The following is a 24,022-nucleotide window of genomic DNA, read 5'->3' on the forward strand; positions in this document are numbered from 1 at the left end:
AAAATTGGAACCATGGGTCCACGGGTGTGGTTCATGGCTCACAATGGTAGAATAGGTAATACAAATGTTATGTTTAAAATTTGGGATCAAAATAATGAGTTTTGATATTATCCGAAATTTAATCGCCTCACGAAACGTTAATTAAAGAATTAATTAAAACGCCTATTTTTAAGCGGAATAAAATTATGAAAAAATATATTTAAGCTTAAATAATTATTTAGAATAATCTCATGTCATTAAAAGTGATAAAAAGATAAAATCGAGAATTTTTACGTCTAGGAGCAAAACGGTAATTTTACACTTAGAAAAATACGAAAAAATCTTGGCAGCGTCCCGAAGTATCATAATACTTGTTTAATGATATTTTATGATTTAAAATGATGATTTTGGATGATAATATATTATTTTATGAATTATGGTAAAGCTGTGCAAATTATACTGTTTAAAATGTTATTTTTGGAAATTTATGCTATTTTATATTTTTAAAGAAGAAGAAAAATATTTTGAGAGATGTGATTTGACTGTAACACAAGATATGATATATGATATATGATTTTGTGGGGATGACTTGAGGGCCAAGGCCCCAGAGAGAGCTTATATTCGGGCGAAGGCCCCAGAGGGACCTCGTCTATGGGAAAAGGTCCAAGAGGAATCTCGACGATCGTATTTCCACAGTGGAGCCTAGTGCACACCCCCATGGACCATGTGGAGCGAAGACTGCAGTCGACCAAAGGATAAAAGCTAGTCACTTTCAAGGATCAAACTTCAACCAAAATGCTATATGATTGAAAGCTTTACGATTAAAATGATTTTTATGATTGTAACGCCTCGAAAATTTTAATTTCCACGCAAACCACGTGCATACAATTATTAAATTCCTTTGTATTATAATTAAATGTTTTAATTGTTGCATAAAAATATATTTTTAAAGGTTATTCGAGTTGCGATCGAGGAACGGAGACCGAGAGCTGAAAAATAGAAAATATTTTTATTGGATAATTATTTTTAATTATTTAAAATATGATAGTTGGTTTTTCATATTTTTTAAAATAAGGAGTTTTGAGGTGATTTTATACGTCGGGACGTAAATTTTATCGGTTCTGGTTTTTCAACAAAAATGCAAACGTTTTGGCAATCCGGCTAATGAATTCACAAACGTATTTAAACAAAATTGTTTATAATAAGTTAATTAAGTACGGATGTGCCTAAATTACCTACTTGGTGGCCTTAAGCCTAATTAGAGAATAATTAACTAATTAATACTCAAAAAAACCCCACCCTAAAATCATCATAAGTCACGCCACTTTCTGAATTTTTGCACCCTCAAGTTCTCTCTCAATCACACGATACACACACTCAATATTTTGAAGAAGAATTTTCGGATATTCAAGGGAAGCACCAAAGCCATCGTCTCCTCGTCCCCGTTCTTCATCGTCAACGTATATTCGTGCGTTTAAAATGCAAAGGCACGTCATACATCTCCTTTTCTCATCTATCACATCGTAGTGTCGTTTTAAATATCGTGTGCACGAAAAACACGAAGTTATTTTGTTTATTTTCGGAATATTGCACATACATGTATTAAATTCATGAATTTTGATCCAAAAACTTGTTCTATATATGTAAAGGGGCTGCCATGATGTTAAGTTATGATCAAGTATTGTTTACACATGATTTAGAGTCCTACACACTCACCTTAAGGCCATCTCCAACCATAAAATCTATTTTGGTGCAAATTTCACACTAAAATAATGCGATTTCTGCACCAATACAACATTCATCTCCTACCCATTTACTTCAAATCTCACACAAAAAAGAATATTCTCGAAATATTCCTTTTATTTTACATATATTAATTATTATCTTTTACTTAATATATTTTTAATTATGACTAATGTGTATATTATATAATCAATATTATATTATTAATAAATTTAAATAATAATATTTAAGTTTATAATTTAATTATATAATTTGAATGACTATGTTCATCTCACAAATGATCAATTAAAACATTTCGTAGTGCGAAGTGAACATCTTTATATTAAATTATATTATTTATAAATCATTAAATCAAATTATTTTTTAATTATTAATAATTAACATAAATAAATATTTAAAAAATCAATAATTATTATTTTAAATTTTTATGTTTAGATATCTCATTATTAAAATAATAAAATAAATATTTTATTATTATTTAAATAATATTTATATTTAAAAATAAATAATAAAATTAATACATATTTATAAGAATTAAAACAAAAAAAATTATAAAAAAAAGTGCCTATGTGCCCTCTTGCGCCAAATTTGGCGCAAAATAGCGCAGCCTCTATTGGAGAAAGGCATGTGAAGAAAGATTGTCTCAAATATGTCAATTGGCGTGCAAAGAAAAGGTTGCTTAAGTATCCAATTGCTAACTAAATGTGAAAAATACATTATATGGAAAATAATAATAAGATTGTTGGTGTTTTAAAAACTTTATTTAGGAACTGTTTTTATTTCCTGGTATTTGAATTTTGATAACTTTTTTGTTGCACTATTTTTTAGAGTTAAATTTGATTTTAGTTTCATGTTTAGAAAAATCAAGTGTTTCCTTTATCCATGTGCTAATGAAACTTTTCAGTTTTTTCGAAATTCAAATATGATTTGTATTAGTTCTTTGATTGATAAGCTCATCGATAATATGTATGCATGTAATTATGAAATTAAATGAAAATTAATTTCGTATGTTGATTTTAGTGGGAGTGAGTAACTAGGAAAGTCAATAAAGTTGCGGAGTTTTATCTCCAACAATGATCATTGGTCTAAGAAACCATTGATGATCAATTTTGATAATAAAGCTGTTATATTATATTTATAGAATAATTGAACTTTGTCAAAGTCAAAATATATTGACATGGAATTTCTAGTTGAAGTAAATATTTCAGAGTTGTTATATGTCAATTGAGCATGTTATTGCAAACTCTATAATTGCGGATGCATTTGTCATGGGTTGGCCACCCAAGATGTTTATGGACATGTAAAACACATTGGTGTCCATATAGATGCTATGTCTTTACAATGTGAGTTTGTACTCGGCTTGAGCATTGACTCATTTGAAATTATTTAAGTTTTTGTACAGACTAATATTTATTTGAATTACTCTGAAATAAAGTGATGACTTTCAATTCAGTTTAGCACCTGGTTGAAAGTTTATTATTGGACTCTTTGAGTCATTAGGAGGACCAGTTGAAAATGCACGTTTTATTGTTAGATCACATTTATGTATTTCCATGTTACACATCCATACTCGATCTATATTATTGATAATACTGATATTGTGATCATTGATGGATCTAGTGCTTTGAAATGTAGTGATGACCGCTTTGGTTCAATATTGGTATAATTGATAGACCATAATGTTAACGAATATTTTGGTTTAGATGGCAAGAGCACAATCCAGTTTTTGTATGTACAATATTTGTATAACTTAGTGGCCCAAGTGGAGAATTGTTGGAACTATTTTGTGGGCTCGTATAATTTAATTAATTAATTGTACATGAAAAAGCTATCTAATAAAAGACTCAATAAGGTGATCTAATTAATTATGGGTTTCCAAAATATTAAATAAATTGGTATGGTGATGTGTAGAAACTCAGCTCAATTAAGTTTTCTTTGATAAGTTGAAGACTGCTAAAGTTATATAAAATTATGATCTCCGAGATACATAAAATAACACGGAATGTATACTGTACACATATTTTAGATCTCTCTCATCTGAGACAAGAATAAGATGGTCAATTTTCTGTTGTCTTGGAAGATTCATAACTACAATGTTGTATCAATAAATAAATTATGGTACGCGTTTACTGTTATTTATATTTTCTGATAATTCAACATAAATTCATATCATATTATGATATATAAATTCGATCACATGATTTAAAGATTTATTTTTTTATTAAATCTCCAAAAGATGTCACATCCATGTTCTCCCCTGTCAACTCTAAATCATGTGACATTTCATTCCCAAGCTTTCCAAGCCATCCCACATCTACGTCCAGACGATCATCAAAGATCGAATCACTTGGCAAATGTCAAAGTCGATCAAATGGATACTCAACAGAAGGTAAGATAAAGATGTACAACTCACCGGTTTCCAGTGATTCAGATGAAAATGATATGACAATTACATGTTCGGGAATTGAGAAGAAAAGCAAAAAGACCATATAAAAGAAATCAAAATCTAGATTTTACTCCAGCTTCATCTGTCTGCTGATATTGATGATACCCGCATCATGTTTCTTCTCCAACGAGCTTCAACTCATCTTGTAGCTATAGTCATCCATCAAATACTATTACTGAAGAGCACTTCAATTAGAGAGAGAGAATGATGCAGCAGAAGCATATTGGATCACGAAGATTTAAACGATTCAGTTCAAAAGAATGGAAAGATGATGAGGTGACAGTGCCACTACGAGAGTCTGCCCAAAAAGAAACCAATATCAGCGAGGTTAGCGCCACATATTGTGATGAAGGGGTCAGTCGATCCCTGCTGGGGTTTCAAGAGATCGATCTTAGATATGATTTGGGACCAAAAAATGTCCGATCCCAGGGAAATGAAAATCTGTTGATGAGATTCCTCTCTCTCAATTCAAGACAGTGTCATAAAGTCATCACAGATGCTTTTGCAGAGATTTCGAAATAAATGAATTGTGGATCATGGAACTAGTCATGTAACTTGGGACGCAGCGATGTCATCTTTATTCTTTACTTTTTCGAGTTCTTAGCTCAACTCAATTCAAGGATGGAATATCAGGCAGAACATATGAAAGACATTTTGGTGCTATCATAATTCGGATTTCTGAAAAAAAAAAAAANATATTTCGGATTTCTAAAAAAAAAAAAAAAAACATAAGCAAAGACATATGCCATAGGAAGGTTTTTGGAAGATACTCCTGACTATCATATTTCGGATTTCTAAAAAAAAAAAAAAAAACATAAGCAAAGACATGTGCCATAGGAAGGTTTTTGGAAGATACTCCTGACTTTTGACAATTTTCCTATCAATTGAAGCTTTTCCTTGAGTTTGTATATGTTAATGGGGAAATTTTCAACTAACACGTGTCAGGAAGAATGGACCGTACAAGATGATACCATACAAAATATCCAATAAGCACCATTTATATATATATATAACAATCGTCTTTTAGTTCTGTTACACTTCAGTGAAATATCCAATAAGCACCATATATATATATATATATATATAACATGAAATAAAACATAATTTGGAATAGAAAATCTGGAGTGAGCACAAAAAATAGCTTTACTATTAAAACCTTGATCTGGGCACGCCCTACCCTAAATCAATGAAAGGTTCGAATAGTATATAATATCACACTAAATTGGACAAAAAAATATAAAACTAGACAGGAATCGGCAAACCCTTCTTTGCCATGCTATCAAGAATATCGTTCAGAGCTTGGCACAACCCTACAATCTGCCAATAAGAAACCTCCATAGTCAGTACAATCAGCATAATAAATATAATCAACAGGGCATGAAAATATTTAATGCAATTTAGTGATATGAGCAAGCCAATATCATATTTCAAATTGAACCATTTTGCATCAATACTGCCATATTTTATTTCAAATCGAACCATTTTGCATCCATACTGCCATATTTTTGTTATTGAACACAATGCCAGAGTTAGGAGATGGCCACCAGGACTTGCAAATTGACATTAGCGGAAATGAAAATAGATAACCAAGTATTCCTACTCAGCAATGATATTGTGTGGTACCTGTTGATCCCATTGTCGCAGTTCTTCAGTGTCATCTTCAAAATGAATGACAGATTCAACCTGACGAAAAATTATTAGGCAGCTGTTGAATTCCAATGAAATTGCTCGTAACAAAGCAAAGTATGATAAGAGTCGATGACAAGCTGATAGCAAAAGTTTCACAACTTCGGAACAAAATAACAATCTAACCCACGGATCAAGGGGGTAGCTCAAATTGTTACATTCTAGTAAAAAGGCAAGATTTACCTGGTCAATAGATCCCCTCATTCTATCTTCACATATCATTCTAGAAGCTATTTTCTCAGCCTGTGAGAATACAATGTTTTTGTGAGTATTTGTATGGATAGGTTCTGTAATGGTACATGCACTACAGAAAACCGTGTCTCTCTAGTGTAAGAGCAATATGGTTCGCAAGAGTACTAAATGTTATTCAAAGAGTCCAGGTCAAGCCAGAACATTATCATCCATTAAATTATATGGCCGTTTTCCTTCAAATTAAATTTACCAACAAAACATTGAGAAATAAACGCATTTTTTTACATCCTTTGTCAATCATTATATACGCCCATGAAGCAGCAATTAAGATGGAACAGAACCTTCAGAGGAGCAATACCCAGCAATGTGCCCAACTCATCAAAGCTGTACACGAACATTGTTAAAATTAAATCAGATATAACATCTAGGACAGCCCAATATCTTGAATGAGTTGATTGTTCACCACTAAAGTGAAAAAATCCAAAGGTTGCTAGACTTTCCACCCACCTTATATTTGTGTAAAGTTTGCTAGCACTCAAGAGATTGTGCTCAATCATTGCACGATCAAGAACCGTAAAATTGTCGGGTAAAAGTGCTTTCTGTCAATAGGAACTCCAAAGAAAAATTATTGAAGAAATTATAACGAACCAACAGTTGGAAAATGAAATGCCACAAGCATATATAAAATTCTAGCCTGATGTGGTTTCAATTCTTCAGCAAAGGCATCTATTTCTGGTTTTCTCAAAATTCTCTCTAGATAAACCTGGGAAGTTCCATGCCAAACTTTATCAATTAGCAGGCGTAAAAGTATGTTTATGCATATGTGGGAACTGATGACAAGGAGCATGGGTGACATTGAGATTTGAGACTTAGAAGAAGAGGTTTGACAGGAATTGTAGTTAAGTTATCAAGCAAGAACAGATCACCTTCTGCAAGATTGGGTAAATCTTAAGCTTAGAGCAACGTTCATCCTGGTGAAAGACATGGAAAATAAACACTCAAACTTAAGAGAAAAGTAACCTAGCTTCAAAATAAATTTGCCAGTACAATCAGTTTCAGAGAACAAGGTAATCTCATCCATAAGGCGGTAGTGCCAAATGGAAAAAATTGTTACTTAAAAAGAGTAGGCTCCTAATAAGTTCAAGGATTCTTCATATTCAACAAATTCTTTTCTAGCACTATTCATGAAATATTATACATTTACATTTCATGCCACATAGTCTCTTCGGCGATCTACAGTATCGTTTCACCAGTCTTATCGTCCCAGTGAAGGAAAAAATTATTCATGGAAAGAAGATAACATCAATTAAAACCATAGAAAAAACTCTGTACTAAACACGACCGCGTTCGATAATTACATTTTATTCCAAATAACAGGTAGCACAAGTGCCACAAAAATAGTCAATTTTGCAGTTCCCTTCGCCGCTAAGAGAGTAGTGTGCGGAAAGCCAACAAAGCAATCCTTCAGAGAAAAATAATTTAATTTTGACTGGTGTCGTAAACCAGAAGGCTTATCAACAAACATAGACAAACACCTGGCTCAATGGACAAACAATTTCTTATACCTTGTACAAGGTGGCAAGAACACGAGAACGTTGAGGGCCTGCAGCAGCCAAAATTGTGCAAGTCACAGCAGCAGCTAGAGCTTGCTCCAGAGCGTCTTCATCGATCTCTCTGTAACGTGCCAGTGATTCCATAAGCCAACACATACCAGCAATCCAATTATTCCCAGGAATTTAATTGGAAAAAAAAAAGAGAGAAATCCCTATTTTTTTAAATGGAAAATAATATAATTCACTCAAAGATGTCTATCTCGTCATGCTTACTCATCTCCAATTTGCCGCTTCTCAATTTGTGAGATGCCATAATACCGTAGGGCAGCTTCCAAGAACTTCCTCTTCAAATCTAGTATCCTAGCATAGCAAACCTGGTAGAACAAATATATGTAGCGAGTAATGTTGACATTTCAGACCACGACTCAACACTGTCAAATACCAACCTTGTACTGTAAATTCAACACTTCATGTTGACTGTTGCTAACCAAAAATGAAGCTTTGTTAATAAAAGCTTCCGCATTAACAGCATCATCATCCTAAAAACATGGAAAAAGAACATGATTCCAGCTACATTTCGACAGGCACATTGTACAGGGTTTCAGATAATAAAGTAATAAATAAAAGTATACGAGCTGATACTTGAAACAAAATGCAATACCAACCTCTGCTCACAATCCATACAAGCACACAGAAATAAATATAAGTTGCCAATAAATCCTTTTGAAGGGAATAAACAAGATCACGAGAGATGTAATTAAAAGACAACTACACCTTATATATAAAGCATCTAATACATGTATTCTACACTTCACAAAGAAAGATTACCTAGGGTAAAGCCACTTGGTCGTGAAAAAGAAATTAGGTACAAATTTTTGTTGGTATTTTGCAAAATGAGAACTATAACAGAAACACTAGGTGCAGTATTACACATTGAGCTACTTGGAACTGCACAGGACTGATAAGAAAATGGAGGGCTTCAAGGAGAGATGGGAGAACTTAGCATACAGAGAATAAATGTCTGGTTTCTTTGCCACGTCATCTCTTGCTTGGTTGAGATATGTTATGATAATGGTATTAAAATGCTAACATGCATGCAGGGATCGTAGTTCGAGACAAGAGGACCCATTCTACTCTCTCCATACCATTATAATCATGAATGAAATGCCACCATCAGTTTTCTATGGATGCAATTTTAGGTTTCAGTCATATGTTATCACCCAAAAACACAATGTGATTTCTATAAACTGAAATTAAAGATTTTGGACAAATTTTAACAAGGAATGCCATAATCGCTAGACCTATGTTTACTTGCATGCATAACAGATGACGAGTCTACAGAAACAGGTACTTCAATATAAAGTTAAAGAATTAGACTTCAACACCAGGACAAAAGTACCTCAAGGTAAAGACGAGCAATTTGGACACATTTTGAAAGCCTAAAGGTGTCATCAATCACCCTGCACAGACAAGAGAATCATAGTATATTTCAAGAAATTTCAAAGGTAGCTGAAGAAGGAAGTCAGTTAGATACCTCATTCCAGAATCCAGATCAATGCCACTGAGCATCTGCGCAGCTTTTGACCATGCTTGTTCGGATTCATACAATTCAGCCAGTTTTTCTCTAATTATCAACACCTGTACTCATGATTACACAAACAAAGTTAGTTGGAAAACATTACATGGTAAAAACAGAGGTAAGAATGAACAGTTACGATTTACATCACGATGGTCAAAATATACATTATAACAGGGAAAGAAGCACAACAAATGCAGCAATTTCAGAGTTCTGATGATATAAAATGAAGTATCTTAAATACAAACTCGTGCCGCAAAATGTCATGGGTGATTGTGCAAATCAGTAAACAGCTACGTGCAATTTCTAGGGCCAAAATTACTCCAGCCCACCACATAAAATTCAACAAAGATTAGTTAAAATTTAAAACATAAATTCTGTCTATTAAATAGAGCAACTATAATTTTCAAATAAGCACATACCACAAAATCAGCACTGCATTCAATACTTTAAGCTAATGAATCTATTGACCTCCATGTCAATCACTTGCTTTTGTGCCAACTCTAAAAGCTCATAAAATAAAGATTTCACTGCTAAATGCCACTAAGCAACACTTAAACATGGTTCCCATTCCTTTTAACACGTTGCCCAAACATATGCAACTCGTACAACAACTTTCACGTGGGAGCAACAGCAACTTTATAACGTGTCATGGATAAGATGGAAAAAAACCCAGCCGATAGTCCTGTCTCGGCTAAAGCAAATTGAAACAGAAAGGCAAAAAAAAAAAAAAAGTGAACCGGAAAACTAACCTGCTCTTCGAAGGAAACAACACGAGGTTGAATTTGCTTGAGCGTATAATGGGAAATTTCCTTCTGAAACTCCGGCTCCAATTTCCCCAGCTCCTGAGCAAACGTTTGTACCAGCTGCCTCGACACCACAAGCGGAACATCGTCCGATAACACTGAAGATATAGACAAAACGTTTTAAATAATTAATGGAACATGAATAACGATAAAAATTGAGGACCCTTAACTGTGGTCGATGAATTTTTTCGCCTGCCCGACGTCGTTGGAGGAGAGGACGGTGGATAGAATGTGCTTGTACTGCTCGATCTTTTGACGCTGGTCACTGATCGCAGAAGCGCTCGCGAATGCACTCTCCATGATTTGGGGTTTAGGGTTTGAGACAATGGATTGCTTAAAATTTCGATCAGACTACGTCTAAACTTATTAAAACATTAAATTCTACCGTTCATTTTAAAACTTAGATCGAAGTCCCGGTTTAACATAAATCACACCTAAACATCATCAAACTTTTCCAAACTTAAACATGACTTAAGCACGCCCTACCAGACCTTAAACTTGTAGACAAAACTTTTTCAGAACCTTGAAATGCACCTGGAAGTTGCTGGAATTTTCCGCACATTAGAAGACCGAACCCTAGCTACATGTTCAAGCAAAAAACTCGACCCTACATCGAACTAGCCCAGACCAGACCCAAACCAGACCTTCCTAGACCACGAATGGACCCTCATGGACTGATATAACCATGGACCACAGCCCCATGCACGCGGACATGCATGGTTCGACCTAGACACCTCAAAATGCAACCCCCTTCGAACCAACCGTGCGCCTACCCCTAGCCCTTCGAACCAACCATTCACCGTCCATCTAGGACCTCAAATCAAACCCTTTGGAATCTGAACCATAGCCTGGAACGGTACTATGCACAGCAGCCCAGTTGGAACATTTCATGTTCACAATCTTATTTTGACGTTAACAAAACTTGTTATTTTGTTTCTAATGATTTATCGAAGTGCGCATGAAACTGTAACTGATCAGGCTTCGAACTGATCAGTTAACTGAGCCAAAAATGAAGCTTTCGAGAAGCGAACTGAAAGTGCCAACTGATTGTCCAAACTGAACCAGTCCAACTGATGTATCAAATACCAGTTCCACTGATTGTTCAGTTGATAGGTGATTCAGCAGAAGACCTTCAGAAGCCTGGCCAGCTGATGAAGAGTTCAACTGATGAAAAGCACAGTTGTCCAGTTCAACTGAATCAGTGAAATCAGTTCAACTGACGAGCCAACTGATTTCATCGTATCAGTTCAAGACCAGTTCAACTAATCAGTTCAAAGTATCAGTTAGGAATCAATCAGTTTGCAGAACACGACAAGCTTATCTAATGGAATTCAGCTACGCACAACGATACAAAAGCATTTGTACTATCAATAGTACAATAATGGATGATGCAGAAAAGCTTAAAGCCAAAATTTTCCAGAATGGTTGTCGGAAAAGTCGAGACACAAATTTCAAAAAACGCATTCAAGCTGAAAAAGATACAATTATTGAGTTTCACTGTACGATCAAGTTTCTCATCTATAAATAGAAGATGAATATCAGTGAGAAGTAAAGCGGGACAAAAACAAGATAGAAAAAAAGGACACACATATTGCATATCAGCTTACAAAGAAGCAATAAGCCCAATTGAGGGATTACACCAAAGTTATATCGACTTAGTTTAGAAGCTTATTTCTCTTAGTGTGTGAGAAAACCTTCCTGTTTTAATTATTGTTCAGTTCTCACACACACACCACTACCACTCACAAATACATAGAGTTGAGCTTATAGAATAGTTGAGTGGGTTTTGCACAAAGACATAAAACTTGTGTATGTATTTTTGACGCACAGACTGTAACGCTCCAGATTTGACGACTGTCTTCACTGTACCAAGATGAGTCTTTCCAGCGTGCTTATGTCCCCACTCACACGCACCCTAGGAAACTTCCCAGAGGGTCACCCATCCCAAAATTGTCCCAAGTCAAGCACGCTTAACTTTGAAATTCTTATGTGATGAGCTACCATAAAGAAGATGCACCTTCTTGATATGAGTAGTACATATCAAATCTTTTAAGTCTTCTTCAACTGCACAGTTCCATACCTGAACAGTTTCGGAATCCCTCTCCTTCCGGTGTAAGATCGGTTCATTCATGTTCCCTCCGCCTAGAAGCCTGCCAGGAGCCGCTCATTGTCCGTGCAACCTCATGGCATCGGCGATCACCCCTGCCCTCTTCGGCCGCGGGCCTCACACAGATGCTAAACAAGTGTTGGCTGAAAGCTGCTGTCTTCAGACTAGGCTAGAAGTTCAGTTAGGCAGTAGGATAAGTCCTAAACTGAGTGGGTTTGTACAAGGTGTTATATAAATCAAAGTCTTCTAGTAAATATGAAGGAGGTAGAAGGGGTGACGTAGGAGCAGTTGAAGTCTCCGAACATCCATAAACATATCTTGTGTACTTAACTGCTTAACTTTCATTTTAAAACTGATTTGATCAGTTCGAGCAGTTATCAGTTCAATTCTTATCATAACTGAACTGATATATGCAAGAACTGATTCCCTTTACTAAAGTTAATCAGTTTAAACAAGTTAAATTGCTTTCAAATTAGTCAGCTTTCTTAACGAAAGATTACTTCGAGTATTTTCCGCTTGGTTTAACACAAAACTCGATTTAATTCATCGATGTATACATTCTTAGAACACGAGCTATTGAAGCTCATGGATAATATTGTATTTGAAGTACCTTCAAAGGTACTCGAACCGATCCTTCAAGCCCCTTGCCAAAGCCCGATCGCCTCCAACACATCCAAACCGAGCCAAAAACGTGAAGTCCAATCAGCCACCTACAAGGACTTGTTCCAGATATGATATTTCCACCTAAACCCTCTCTAAACCTCATGTAGATCGTCTCCTAACCATCAAAACCTGGCAGCCCCTTCATCCAGATCAAAAACGTGAGCCATAAACAAGTTTTCCAAAGATATTTCATGTCAAAACCATGTAAACCAATGCATATAAGTGGATCTGTAATATGACATGCAAGATCAATAAAAATATTTCATAATATGATGTGAATGATGAGAAAACAAAAGTTTAGGGCGTGCCTTTGCGTCCAAACTCTCGAAAAATCTCAAGAACAATGCGTAGAACGAACACCGAAGAGACAAGACGATTTTCCTTTCATATTTACCTTGAAAAACTGATCAAAATTTGCTGGTGTGTGTGAGTGTGTGCAGCCGTGAGGTTGAGGGGAGGGAGGCTAGGGTTTTAGGGTGTGTGAAATGATGAGAAATAACAAAGAGATGGGCCAAATCTTGATATACAAAAGTGTAGTGAGATATGCCCAAAAATTCTACTAAAACAGGCCCATCCAGCTCAATGACGTGCACATAAAATATTTCGTTTTGGTACTTTTTCGAAAATATTATCCGATACCTCAAAAGTCCTCAATTTTGTCAAAAATCGACTGTCGATTTAAAATATTGCTCGACGTGTAAAAATATCATAAAATCTTTATTTTCAAAAATCACCTATTAAATACATATTATATTAAATAATTAAAAATAATTATTTAATAAAAACATTTTCCTTAAACTGTCACCGTTCTCCGTTTCTTGTTCGAGCATCGAATACTGCAAAATGTCCTATTACATGCAATCTAGTAAATCATGCAGTAAAACATGTAATCATGTCATAAACATGTATTTAATTCATTTGAAATATTTAATTAAACATTTTTAATACTATATTAGATTTGCATGCAGTGAAGTTACGTCGTTTGAATTTTTAGACCTTACAGTCATTTTGTTATTTTTGTTAACGTATTCAATTATCGGTTACTTTATCACTTTTACTTTTATCTAATTTTAAATAAGGGTTTTTTTAAATCTTTTACTTAGAATTTTAAAAACAAAAGTTTCAAGGTTTTATTAAGAAAATTTTTAACTAATTTTTTAAAATAATTTTTACTTGAACATATTAAAGATAATATTAAATATATTTTTATTTTTCCTAATAATATCAAATTTTATAAATTAGAATTATAAATTGATTTTTTTAATATAAGATTTACATAAAATTCTAAAAATATTGTTTTATATTTATATTTGTGTAAACTACTTACATTACCTTCATATTATAATACTCTTATCTTATAATATCATACACATCAACATCTTTAAATTTTTAGAATATGTTCATCTAAACACTTTAAAAATTTATTTTTAAAATTAGACCTCACGGCTTATAAACTTCTAAAACTATTTATACAACATAAAAATTTATAAATTGTTTTAAATAAATTTAACCAAACACCTTATAAATTTAAGCAAATGAAAAATAATAATATTTAATAAATAACAATTTAGTTGACGTAGTTTTTTTTATAGTTTCTTTTATTACTGTTATAGTTAAGTATACATTTAATTTAAATTTATATATATATATATATATCTATACTATTATATTAAGTGTGAGGACATGATAATAACTATCTAAAAAAGACATAAATTTTTTTTTTTCTAATTTTACTCTTATATGATATTAATATTAACTTTTGTTTTTTGTTTTAATTTCAACACACACTTTTATTTTTATTTATTTTTATTTCAACAATTCAAATATCAATATAGTCCATCCATAATTTGTCAAATTTCACTTTAGTCCATTGATAATAATAAAAAAAATTGTACACACACACATCGCGTGTGCATACTAACTAGTATATATATATATATATATATTTTGAGCATATAAAAATTAAATATTCAAATAAATAAATAACTAGGATTTTTCAGTCGATTTCCTAAAGCCGAGTCGGGAAATCAAATAGTCCCTGCGAAGCTTCAGGAGCCGCCAAACCTTAGTTATAAGAGCAGACGCGTGGCTTGCGTTTATCATTCCAATATATGTGAATCAAATCCAACGATTTAACACCACGAACCCTGAAAACCGATTTATTGTGAGCAATTCTGTTGATATACCGTTGTCGAGGCTTTAAAACTTGATCAGATTGCTCCCGGTCCATCGATATTTATAAAGGTGAGATTTTTTCCTTAATTTTTTCCCAGTAATTTGTGATCGATGAAGAGGGATTTGGATTATGGATGCCGGTAATTTTGTGCGTGCGTGTGGTTTTCTCCTCAATCATTCTTATATGTTTATTAGGATGGGAAAGGATGCAGGTATTGGTATTCGTTTCTGTTTAGTTTTTAATCTGGCATTAGTTTGTTGTCGAGCACTACTGGTGGGAATCAAGTAGAATTTAATTTTTTCCTATCAACTTTCTTAGCACATTTTCTCTTTATCAAAGTTGTAATTCTCAGATATGCGGATCGACTAATTGTAGTAAATCTTGAAGATGTTTCTTGCTGTTGAATTTTCATTATTACACAAAGAAATATGTTTTACCTACTGCGCCACTTGTTCAAAAAGCAGAGGCTAGATAATTTAGGCATATAAATCATGGATTATTTATAGTAAAGTTCTCACATGATACTTCAAAAGTATGCGGTTTGTTCTAAATTTATGATAGCAATTCATGGAATAATGTCATATTATTTTTATCATCTTTACTTCATTGTTTGCACTTTCATTTGCCAGGTTTTCTTGTTCCACCTATTTGGTGAGGAAGGGGCTCCTATTTCCATGAGTATTGCATAGATGAATTGAAGTATGAAATTATCTTTTACTAGCAGTTCTCGTGGCTTAACCGTTTGTATCAAAAAAGTTTCTTATTTTCATCATTTGGGCCGATGAAATGCCATCTAATTGTTTCTCTGGCCTTTCGCACGTAATTCGAAAAGGAATATGGGGAACAAGATCTGGAAAAGAACGTGGAATCCAAGGTCAGGTGAATGTTTTGATTGACCAAGGGAAGAAGCTTACTGGCCAATCAAATTCTTTATCCTCTGGGAAATTCACCGTTCTTCACGTGTTTATGCGTTCTGGCAGTCTTGCTGCCGCTCAGGCAAATTTTCATACAGCCAATCGAAGAAAGAATATTTCAGTTGTTGGAGCTTTTTCTCGCGCGATTTCTATACCGTCTGTATCAGGCCCTTCATTTCAAGTTTGTGGATATCACATCGAGTGTCTGCTAGCAGAGCCTAATCAAGTTTCGGGCAATAACTCTCAAAAGGAACTTATGTCTGTTTGTGGATCTAGGTCAGCTCTTGCTGGCTGCTCTATCAGTAATTTGAATTCTAGGCCTGCTCAACCTGATGTCGCTGCGTACCATTCTTTCAGTTCATACTACAGAAGAAGTTTTTACATTAGTAGAAAGGTGAGCATGAGTTTGGGAAATAAAGAGCAGCCGAACAACTTCTTTCTCTATGGGTATTTCACATACAATGCTGTGAAGCGAAAGGGAAATGACCATACATTCCTGGGATTTGGTTTTGAGGGTTTCCATCTGTCGTCACCTGCTTGTTCCTCGGCTGGCACTTCTCATGATGTGTCCTTTGAAAATTCTGCACGGGAGGAACAACATTTAAGTTTTGCCGATTCATCAGAGCTGTATGTTTATTTCATTTCTATTTGATTTTTAATATTCATGAAGAGCTATACTTTATTACAGATCGAATTTTTCTTTATAGTTTCACCTCCGCTTATTAAATGTTTGTTAACTTATTTAACTCTGATGTGTGCGTAACTTTCTGTTATGTCTTTGTTTGTGAGCATTTGATTTTGTCGTTAGAATTTGTCTAACCCTTACAAGTGTAAAACTCTAAACTCATCAATTTTTCTAAAGAAATGTTTTCCCACACCCATTTTTTCTGCAAGACCTTTCTCCTACTGCTTCATCTGTTTAAAATTTTTTCCCGTCCGGGCATATCAATTAATCCTACAGTTTTTCCGTCAGAGCATCATCTAATTCTACATCCAGGTAGCCAGTGAGGTCTTGCTGTTCTCATCAGACGCTATTTGGAAGTCCATCTTAATGAGAGATGTGAAAGCTCTATGTCGAATTATTTTGCCATTTCTACTTTGGATTTATTCTTCTTTTTGTATTCAGGAGCATCCCAACGGGCAGGACACTGAGGCTAAAATCTGGGTCATGTTACCTGCCTCATCCTGACAAAGAAGAAACTGGTGGAGAGGATGCTCATTTCATTTGTACTGATAAACCAGCAATTGGTGTAGCTGATGGCGTTGGTGGATGGGCTGATCTTGGTGTCAATGCAGGGTATTATGCTCGTGAGTTAATGTCTAATTCGGTTAATGCAGTGCAAGTTGAACCAAGAGGTTCCATTGACCCAGCCAGAGTCCTAGCGAAAGCCCATGCCAGCACAAAAGCGAAAGGGTCTTCCACTGCTTGTATCATTGCTCTCACAGATCAGGTATCTGACGTAAGCACATAGATATTCTATTATTAACATTACCATTTGTAATTGGGGATCATCATGCTTCACTCATCGAAAGTTGCTCTAGGAACCTTAAGAAAATTATTGCTGCAAATTTCAGCTCTAATCTATCCCTGATTTTTAGATGTTAAGATTTTATAAGAAACAACAGATAAGCTCAATGCTTGCAAGTTGCATGGATATATCAATCATGATTCCTTTCTTATGTAGGGTCTCCATGCCATTAATTTGGGGGATAGTGGGTTTATGGTTGTTAGAGACGGATGTACAGTTTTTAGATCCCCTGTTCAGCAGCATGATTTCAATTTCACTTATCAGCTGGAGAGTGGTGACGCTGGAGATCTGCCTAGCTCTGGACAGGTAGATTACCTCCTGTTTCCTTTATGGTTACTTTCTACTTATTGTTCTGATACACATTCATAGATATAGCAATAAACCATCATTAGTCATCATAGCTTAATTTTTTCATTGAGTTTATTTCCTCCTGATGTTGCACGCACTTGGGTGTATCTGTAAAGTGACTGGATGAAAGTTATCTAGGCTTTGATAGCTCTCTAATGCCAAGTTCTCTAATGCCTGGAAATAAGGTTTCTGTGCGCTTCCCTTGCATTTTAGATTCTTTGATTGTGTGTATTAATCATTTTACTTTTCATTGATGGTTGACAACTGAAAAAAAGTACCTTGCAAGGTTCCAGAAACTTAGTTTTTTGAACTATCATCATTGATTAATCCTGCTCACTTCTGAGTACTAATTCCTGCAATATTTCAAGTATCTAGTCCTGGCTTTGAAAATATGCCCTCTCCATTGACCCTTGTTTAGGAGGACTGTTGCCCCTTGTCTTATAACAAGCACCTGCCACGTGGATCCTTTATTTGAAGCATAGTATTGTATATAAAACTAGTCCTGGCATGTACCTGTATACGTATTTACCAGTAACTTTTACCTACTTCCATGGACATGTCCCTGATTCTATGTTCAACTTCTTCTATGTCTTAAAAGGACTTGTTCAATGTATTGACTCTGTCTTTGAAAATCTGACTCCTAATGGGAGTTCTCTTATCTTTTTTATCAAATGGATATTACACAGTTTCTTTTCAGTAATGCTGTAGATTTTTTCACGTTTTGTGAGTAGTTTTCCACGTGATATATATTCTTAATTGGTTGTTCATGTCTTTATGAAGTAGCATTCAAATGTTATTTCTTTCTCCTTGTTATCAATCACTTTCATCGTTGTCTTTTACTTTACACATGGCTTGTTATAGTCTGGATTTTGGGGATGAAGTATGAACTATCTGAAACTAAAGTCTGTTTAGATAGAGAAACTTTTAATTTAAGGCGTTTAAAAAACTGATGTTTGGATGAAGAGGCTCGTTGAAAGGGCTTAAAGCACACATTTTCCATAATTAATGATTAAGTTTATTCTCTAAACTGAAAGAAAAATGTATGTCATCATGTATCCAAATATTAAAAATGCTTCTGCTTTTTTGGGGAAAAAACACCTAAAAAACGCGAGCTTATTGAAGTTCTTTTCAAACTATAAGTTTGTTATTTAAACAGGTCCTAAATGGTCTTTTATGCGTTACACAGGTATTTACCGTCCCCGTTGCTCCCGGTGATGTCATAATTGCTGGGACTGATGGCCTTTTTGACAACTTGTACAACAATGACATTGCTGCAGTTGTGGTCCATGCTTTGAGAGCTGGTTTAGCACCTCAAGTGACTGCACAGAAAATAGCAGCGTTGGCGCGGCAACGGGCACTTGACAAAGACCGGCAGACTCCTTTCTCTGCTGCAGCCCAAGAAGCTGGATTCCGGTATTATGGTGGGAAGCTTGACGACATCACCGTAGTTGTATCTTATATCACCAGTGACCAAAATGTATGGACTCCTTTTTCTCCCAAATACACACACACCGAGTTACATACAGAGATTGAGAATTGGTCTGTGCTTGCTTGCATTCTGTAAACTCTCTCAGAACTTCTCGCATTCTGTATTAGTTTGTTGTGGGCAATATGACTCATTTCTTGCATTATTCGATGTAATCCGGATTTGTTTTTTCTTGAAATCAAATTGTGATGCTCGTACCCGTTCTTGTGCAGGAGGAATGCCTTCTAACGAACGGCTCTAAATAGAGAATCAGTGGTACCTGGTGTGGTTTTATTTTATGATGTTCCAAAGATAATTTCATGGAATGTTTTGGCCCTATCCTGAGGTTGATGTATAGGGTTATGTTGTTTTTGTGTCGTATGCCAATCTCGTTGTCTCTTGTATATAATATACTCGCTTTGGCATTTTGGGTGTAATTCCAACTCCCAGATTTTAAAAATTGCTGTACATAGAAATAATCTGAAAAGGGTGAGTTTTTTACCCCTTGTTTTGTCTGTTTTTGTTTTGAGAGTGTATTTCATGGATTTCACAGCTTGTTGCCACAATAATCTGGATGTTTCCGTTTCTTTCCATAATCAAATACTTTTCTATGTAACTTTGTTAACATTCTTGTCTAGATCCATTAGGTTTGGTCAGATTTATTACTAGAGAAGTTTTTCCCCGAAAAAGGTTGGAAACCTAAATGTATGCTTTAAAAATTATACCAATATATACATATATAGAACACACATTTTATAATAAATTTATCTAAAATATAACTTATAAATTATTGGCATATCACCGGGGAGCTCATCTCACCCCTTGGGAAAACAATCGGACAATAATTTCCTTGATCATTAATTAATACCTTAACACCCGCATTTGGTCAGTTGTCAACTGAATTAGGTAACTGATGATTGCGCAGTCCTATTCCTGTACGAAAACTAAGTCAACTTTTGGCTATCAGCCAGCCAGCTTTTATAGAAATAACCACAGTCCCTGCTCTCGAAGCATGCAATCAAACCTCGCTTGATTCCTTTCACGCATCGAAACCCACAACTTTGCCGCTCCCCTTTAACAAAATTGAAACATTATTGGTTTTTTGAAAGATTGTTAAGGTTGGGTGGTGTTTGAATTTTCTTACTCGGGGTTGTGTAGGAATTTAGTTTCAAGGAAATGGCGGGTGGTCGGAAGGAGAGGAACGGCCCATTGTCGGGCCGTGGATCTCGAATCACTGCGGCAATTGGGATCGGGGTTTTAGCGGGATGCATCTTCGCATTCTTGTTCCCCCATGGGTTTTCCTCCTCCGAGCCGCCTACTAAAATTCGTCCGCTCTCCAAGTCTGATCTTGAGGTGTGCAATTCCTTCGTCGTTCTTTGTTGTTTCTTAAATTTTTTTCATTTAATTTGTTGGTTCCTCCATGATTCTCGTCAGTCGTTATCAAGGGGGAACCTAGGATTTTGGTAGCGTGCGATTCAGTGATTCGGGGCAAAATCAATATTTTTCAGAAGGAATCTATATAAAATTCCTTTTTCCCCATTTTGAGTTGTGCTACTACCCCTAGTGATTTCGTAACGTATTGTTAATTCATCTTGGAAGTGGTGGTGTGTTTCAAGGATTTAGTTGGTGCAAAAATTACTTCTTTTTTTGAATTCAGAATGGGTTGTTGCAAGACTTTTAGTTGGTTGGAATGACACGGACTTTAGAATTCTTTTTCTCTAGTTGTTATGAACAGTATAATATGTGAATTCATCTTTGATAAAAGTGTAGAGCGAAAAGGGCAGACACGTGCTTGATGTATATGTAGTCTCTAGGGAATTTAACTTTGAATGTAACCATGTAGAGGTCCTTCCTTATGTGGATATGATAGAAAATATAAATGTGATGATGTCTGATGTAATCTTATATTATTCCATAGGTTGATTCTTCATGTGAATCAACAGAAAAAATAAATCTTCTGAAAGCTGATATCATGAAGCTATCGGACAAGAATGTTGAGTTGAAAAGGACAGTTAGAGAGTTGAATGAAAAGCTACACCTGGCTGAGCAGGGAAAAGGTCGTGCGCAAGAACAGATTATGGTATTGGGTGAACCACACAAAGCTGGACCTTTCAGTACTGTTAAAGGCTTGAGGACGAATCCAACTGTCATTCCTGATGAAAATGTGAATCCAAGACTTGCAAAGATTTTGGCAAAGGTTGCTGTGAATAAAGAGCTTATTGTTGCAATTGCCAACTCAAATGTAAAGTGGATGCTAGAGATGTGGTTTACTAGCATTAAAAAAGTGGGCATCCCAAATTATCTGGTAGTTGCATTAGATGATGGGATCCTAGATTTTTGCAAGTCAAATGACGTCCCTGTGTACCAAAGGGACCCTAATGAGGCTATTGATTCAGTGGGAAAAACAGGTGGTAACCATGCTGTCTCAGGACTGAAATTCCAAATATTGAGGGAGTTTCTGCAGCTTGGTTATGGTGTACTGCTTTCAGATGTCGATATAGTTTACTTGCAGAATCCGTTCGACCATTTATACAGAGACTCTGATGTGGAGTCGATGTCTGATGGTCATAGTAACATGACAGCTTATGGGTACAACGATGTATTTGATGAACCTTCAATGGGTTGGGCTAGGTATGCTCACACAATGCGAATATGGGTGTATAATTCAGGTTTCTTCTATATCAGGCCTACAGTTCCTTCGATCGAGCTCTTGGATCGAATTGCTAATAGGCTTACTCGAGAAAATGCTTGGGACCAAGCGGTTTTCAACGAAGAACTCTTCTTCCCGTCGCATCCTGGTTATGTCGGGCTTCATGCTGCTAAGAGAACAATGGACCATTACCTCTTTATGAACAGTAAAGTCCTTTTCAAGACCGTCAGAAAAGATGCGAATTTGAAGAAACTCATACCAGTTATTGTTCATGTAAACTACCACCCGGATAAGCTTCCAAGAATGAAAGCTGTTGTCGAGTTTTATGTAAATGGCAAGAAGGATGCTCTCGATCCTTTCCCTGATGGGTCGGAATGACAGTGAAGCTAGTGATAGAATTCATGTTTAAGTTGGTCTTTTTTCTTGTTTCTTTTTACTGTATACGGGATTCTCAGCAGATTACATGTTTTTGGAAGGGGTCGTTTACAAAAATGGCTTAAACATCTTACTTTTGTTTCATATATCATGTTCTTATTATGATGCTAAGAGTTCACACATGGCAATTGATTGGCCAAAAAGTCAACGGACAGGCAGTTGTTCCCGCAAGAAAATTTATGGGCTCATTGTTTTGAAAATATAAATTTAGGCAAAATCAATTGCTTTTCTCTAAACATTGTATATAAAGTTTTGTATCTAGGTAAAAGGAATCGACCACGAAATTTCTGACCACGTGTGGTGGCTGGAGCACAGCCACACTCCTGAAGGCGGTGCGTGCTTTACACGCGCCATACCGATGGTCGATTATTCGGTTTCCGAAGCTTTCTGCACTTGATCTAGGAAGGTCCTGAAAGTTTCATTAATTTTCAACTTGTCCACGATTTATTATGAATTTTTAAAAGCATAAATCAAAGTTCTGGTTCAAGTTTTGTTCAAATACGAATTTGAAATATCAACCACCTACTTTCAACTTTAACCCATGTAAAGTACATTTATATTTTTAGGAGTTATACTGGCTTATGATTGACTACCAGAGCAAGCTTGTAAGTTATCAAGGTGAGATATCTTGAATAATATTATTTGGAATTTTTCTTGAAATTTACAATTATTTTCATCAGCTATTACTTTTACATTGCATCACATTGTGCAATTTTAATTTAATTGTTCATATTGTAATGTATATTTTATTGTCTGGTATGTTTGGTTCCTGATTATTTATTAATCAACTATTGTAAATGAGTGAACGATTGGATCCTAGACACCGGTTGTTGGAACATTTCATGTTCGCAATCTTGATTTTGATGTTAACAAAACTTGTTATTGTATTTCTAACATATTTACTCAATTGTGAAGTTGCAAACACAAGAAGCAAACCGAAACTGAATTCTGCACAAACTGAATTTCTGGCAAGCTTCGGTGTTTTAATGATATCTCTCAACTGAAAGATCCAAATGACAATCCGCCAACTCGACTGATCAGAAAACTCAATTTGGAACAAGTCGTATTTCACGTCAGTTGGGTAAAATGGATGTTATCATGGTCTAACTGATCGCTGAATTACCGAACTGATCACACGAAAACAGCAATCAGTTGGGTATGAGCAGTTGCAGTATTTTGGTCATATCTCTCAGCTCGATTATCGAAATGAAGGATTCAGTATGAGTTGGAAAGATAAGACGAAGATCTACAAATCATCTTTAGAAGTCAAAGTCTGAATCGAAACTTAAGATACTGATAAATGACGATGAAGCTACTAATTCTGCACAAACTGAAATCAGTTAGGCTGATTTCAGCACACAACTGAAACTGAACCAGATCATCTGAACTGAACTAGCTGCTTACCAGTTGAACTGAACAACCAGTTGACCAGTCGGGAAAAAGTCCAGTAAAGCGAATTTGACCGTTGCAATTTCAGAAACAGTACAGAAACTTTCCAAACGGTCATATTCTTGTGTATAACGTATATATAATTGTTGGGGCTTATAAATACATCATCTTGAAGATCAAACAAGAGCTTTTGAAGGACATTCAAAGCATGAGCAGTTAGCATGAATAAATCAGCTAGTTGAGAGCACAAGCCCTTGTGTAAGGATACATTTGAGATGTACACTGTAACTGATAAATTCCTCATATACAATCACTCACACATATACAAGAGAGTTAAACTTCAAAGATTAGTTGAGTGAGTCTTT

The 24,022-nt window shown here is 35.2% G+C and overlaps 2 protein-coding genes across 4 annotated transcripts; one reads left to right on the forward strand and one right to left on the reverse strand.

Annotated features, from left to right (window-relative positions):
- Positions 1-5,246: 5,246 nt before the first annotated feature.
- On the reverse strand, positions 5,247-10,320 carry LOC140967589 (COP9 signalosome complex subunit 4). Its single transcript, XM_073428204.1, has 14 exons — positions 10,152-10,320; positions 9,928-10,079; positions 9,134-9,237; positions 8,999-9,059; positions 8,046-8,138; positions 7,873-7,973; positions 7,612-7,720; positions 6,973-7,017; positions 6,741-6,809; positions 6,554-6,645; positions 6,388-6,430; positions 6,038-6,097; positions 5,792-5,851; positions 5,247-5,485 (listed from the first exon to the last, which is right to left on the reverse strand). The coding sequence occupies exons 1-14, from the start codon at positions 10,279-10,281 to the stop codon at positions 5,411-5,413; spliced, it is 1,194 nt and encodes a 397-aa protein (XP_073284305.1). The 5' UTR covers positions 10,282-10,320; the 3' UTR covers positions 5,247-5,410.
- A 4,454-nt stretch (positions 10,321-14,774) lies between these two features.
- Positions 14,775-22,347, forward strand: LOC140967600 (arabinosyltransferase RRA3-like). Of its 3 annotated transcripts, none has more exons than XM_073428213.1 (6): positions 14,775-14,995; positions 15,557-16,468; positions 16,968-17,301; positions 17,527-17,676; positions 18,905-19,195; positions 21,102-22,347. In XM_073428213.1, exons 2-6 carry the CDS (start codon positions 15,714-15,716, stop codon positions 22,209-22,211), a joined length of 2,640 nt encoding a protein of 879 aa, XP_073284314.1. In that variant the 5' UTR covers positions 14,775-14,995; positions 15,557-15,713; the 3' UTR covers positions 22,212-22,347. The 3 variants fall into 3 exon arrangements, with proteins under 3 accessions (XP_073284314.1, XP_073284321.1, XP_073284329.1); XM_073428220.1 differs by having other exon boundaries at positions 16,968-17,292; XM_073428228.1 differs by lacking the exons at positions 14,775-14,995; positions 15,557-16,468; positions 16,968-17,301; positions 17,527-17,676; positions 18,905-19,195 and adding an exon at positions 20,109-20,536.
- The last annotated feature ends 1,675 nt before the right edge of the window (positions 22,348-24,022 follow it).

This window comes from Primulina huaijiensis, chromosome 2, assembly GCF_012295235.1.
Source record: "Primulina huaijiensis isolate GDHJ02 chromosome 2, ASM1229523v2, whole genome shotgun sequence".
In the NCBI taxonomy this organism is placed as follows: Eukaryota; Viridiplantae; Streptophyta; class Magnoliopsida; order Lamiales; family Gesneriaceae; genus Primulina; species Primulina huaijiensis.